Source organism: Sesamum indicum, linkage group LG7 (assembly GCF_000512975.1).
Source record: "Sesamum indicum cultivar Zhongzhi No. 13 linkage group LG7, S_indicum_v1.0, whole genome shotgun sequence".
NCBI classification, from domain to species: domain Eukaryota; kingdom Viridiplantae; phylum Streptophyta; class Magnoliopsida; order Lamiales; family Pedaliaceae; genus Sesamum; species Sesamum indicum.
This window is the reverse complement of record NC_026151.1, coordinates 9771601-9774194: the sequence shown is the minus strand read 5'-3', so window position 1 is coordinate 9774194 and position 2594 is coordinate 9771601. Positions and strand designations below refer to the sequence as shown.

Genomic DNA, 2594 nt, shown 5'->3' with positions numbered 1-2594 from the left:
AACTGGTCATCGGGGACATCTTCAGCGGGAATGCCAAGTTCATCCAACAACTTCCTTTGAGCCGCATTTCTCACCCCTTCAATGAAGATTGGCAGAAACAATATTAGTGTGCAGGCAAAACTCTAGGCCCAATTGAAACATGAAATACCAAGACCGTTTTCTTCAATAAGCAGGCAAAACTCTTGGCCCAATTGAATCATGAACATTATACAATACCAAGAGCATTTTCTTCAATAAGCTCAGAATCCCGGTAGAGAGGATGACTGCAGCAGGTGTTTGTCCACACCAAAGGAAAGGTCACCTTAGTTGCAGATCGTTGCTGCAAGCAGAATAAGGATGACCAAATAAATTAGCGGGACTTTCTGCAGAAAGTTAAACTTGTGGAGAGATCTAATGGCACATCGTGCAGTAAAAATGCTTTTAGCTTCTCCATCACCTCAGACTCTAGGAGGTTACTTGTAACAAAATTTGATGGTTAGGAACTTCATTGACATTGAAATAAAATCTAATTTCTTCTACTTTCCTGAAGAACTCTCTTTCCTGTAAAATATATAGCACCCTCTATTCTTAATTAATAGAAACTTTTACCATCAAGAAGGATTTCTAGAAATATTGTTCAACAATAATGAGGCTGAGACGAGACAGAGGCAAGAGATCATACATGATGATGGGGAAGACAACTAATAATTACCAGTAGATAATCCACACTCCAAATACTTCTTAATTTACTTCCATGAAGGGCATAAAGGCATAAAATAATAGACATGGTGACTTGGTTTCTTGGTTAAGTTGGGAAATTTGCAACCAAGGTTCGACTCCTTGGGACAAGGATTTGTTATTCTTTTATCCTAACGCTAGAGATATAAAATAAATCAAATTAATTGAATGACACTAGTACAAAAGGGTCAAACCTAGACCAGTAGATTATCCACATCTTTACTTCTCAAATCTTGTGCTGAGCTGCCAACATAATTTCTCTCTACTTCTTTATCTTTCTTTGTCTCTACTTTTTTATATTTATTTTTTGGTTGCTGCCAGCATTTCAGATTCTTCCATTTCTAACTTCATATCCGTCTTTAGATATGTGAAGATTAAAGTCGCCACTTATAAATCAACGCATGTGATTACTAAACTCTAAAAGTGTATTAAGCTGCTGGACCGCAACCCAAGCGCTGGTGCTGTGGGGTTGACGGATGACTTATCTGACCGGAGCATAGCTAGTGAAAACAGTTGTCTTCAGAGGGTGAAGTAAGACTTCTGATTTTAGAATTTCTTCAGAAGTTACCTAGAAATTTAATAGACAAAAGAACACCTAGATCCCTAGAATTTCAGGAAACATCGAATTGAGATAACACTGATTGCATGCATAACCTCGAAGCTCACTAAGCTAGTCACAGCCAACTGACCCCAAGAAACTGCACAAAGTACTCAAACAATATACCTGAAGCAATAACTCATATTTTGAGTTAAACAGGAAGACACTGAAAGCTCTATGCAATAAATTTAGAGACTCAATCTTTTCCATCAAATGGCCTGCACATTAGACAGATTGTCGGGTCAAGATCACACGGAAGAAAAGTTTATTCCACAAAGGCAGAAACAGCAAAAAAAAACAAAAAGTAGCAAATTTTCAACAGGTAAGATATGAAGAATTATGATTTGTCAGTATCTTAGCAAAATCGGTTGCTAGGTTTGTCAATTTCATACGTCTTATTTCAACTTTATCTACAAAGTGCAATTAATCCACAAACATAACAAATCATTAATTAGCGCAAAAAGTTGTAGAGATGGAAATCCATCGCTTTTAATAGAGACACCAAACTCTATCCGTCAAATGCAGAAAAATCCGTTTCCATGATTGAACTCCAACTTACAGTTGTATTTGGTGTCATGGCCAACAACTCGATCATTCTCATCAACCAAAATGCATCTGCAGAGAGTTGAAAACTAAAAAGCATAAGCAGGATCCCTATTAGAAAAGCCTAACACCACCTTTTACATAAACACAGAAAATCTTCATCCCCCACATGCACAGACAAAATTTCTCTTTACCTACACGGAAAAGGAAAACAAACCCATTTCCAGAAATGAAAAGTGAGCACTCCAGCAAACAAGATTTGTATTTATTTTTCCACCAAATCATACAAAAGTCTTTCATTCCTCTATCAACATCAACGACCGAACCGCGAATAAAAAATCAATTTCCAATTCAAAAAACAGAAACTCAAAATGACCGTAACAACGTAGGATCCAGAATCCAGTTGAATCAAATCCCCATATCCCAAAGACCAAGGATTCGTGCGTCAACTAAATAAAACAGACGGAGATGAATCAACAGAGAAAGATGAAGAAAACAAACTCGTCTTCAAACATAAGGCGTCTCTGGACAGCATCCATGCCGGAATCAGCAGCCACATCAACCATGGTTGAGGAGAGACGGAGGGGGAAAGGGGTCGATCGGAGGGCGGGCACGGAGGTGGGGAAGCGGAGGGATGTAGTAGTAGTAGTAGTGGTAGTAGTAGGCCTGAGAAGGAGGAGAGATTTATAGGAAGAGGAAGAAAGCAACAAGTTTTGAAGGCTGGTCAACAATGGCA

At 38.5% G+C, this 2594-nt stretch overlaps 1 protein-coding gene across 1 annotated transcript in view; it reads right to left on the bottom strand.

Annotated features, from left to right (window-relative positions):
- LOC105166860 (isopentenyl-diphosphate Delta-isomerase I) overlaps window positions 1-2594 on the bottom strand; it is a gene marked incomplete in the record, with an annotated part of 3453 nt that overhangs the window by 740 nt on the left and 119 nt on the right. The window contains 5 exon segments of the mRNA XM_011086356.2: window positions 13-76; window positions 217-319; window positions 1442-1533; window positions 1875-1930; window positions 2360-2594. Coding sequence (XP_011084658.1) covers window positions 13-76; window positions 217-319; window positions 1442-1533; window positions 1875-1930; window positions 2360-2594 — 550 coding nt within the window.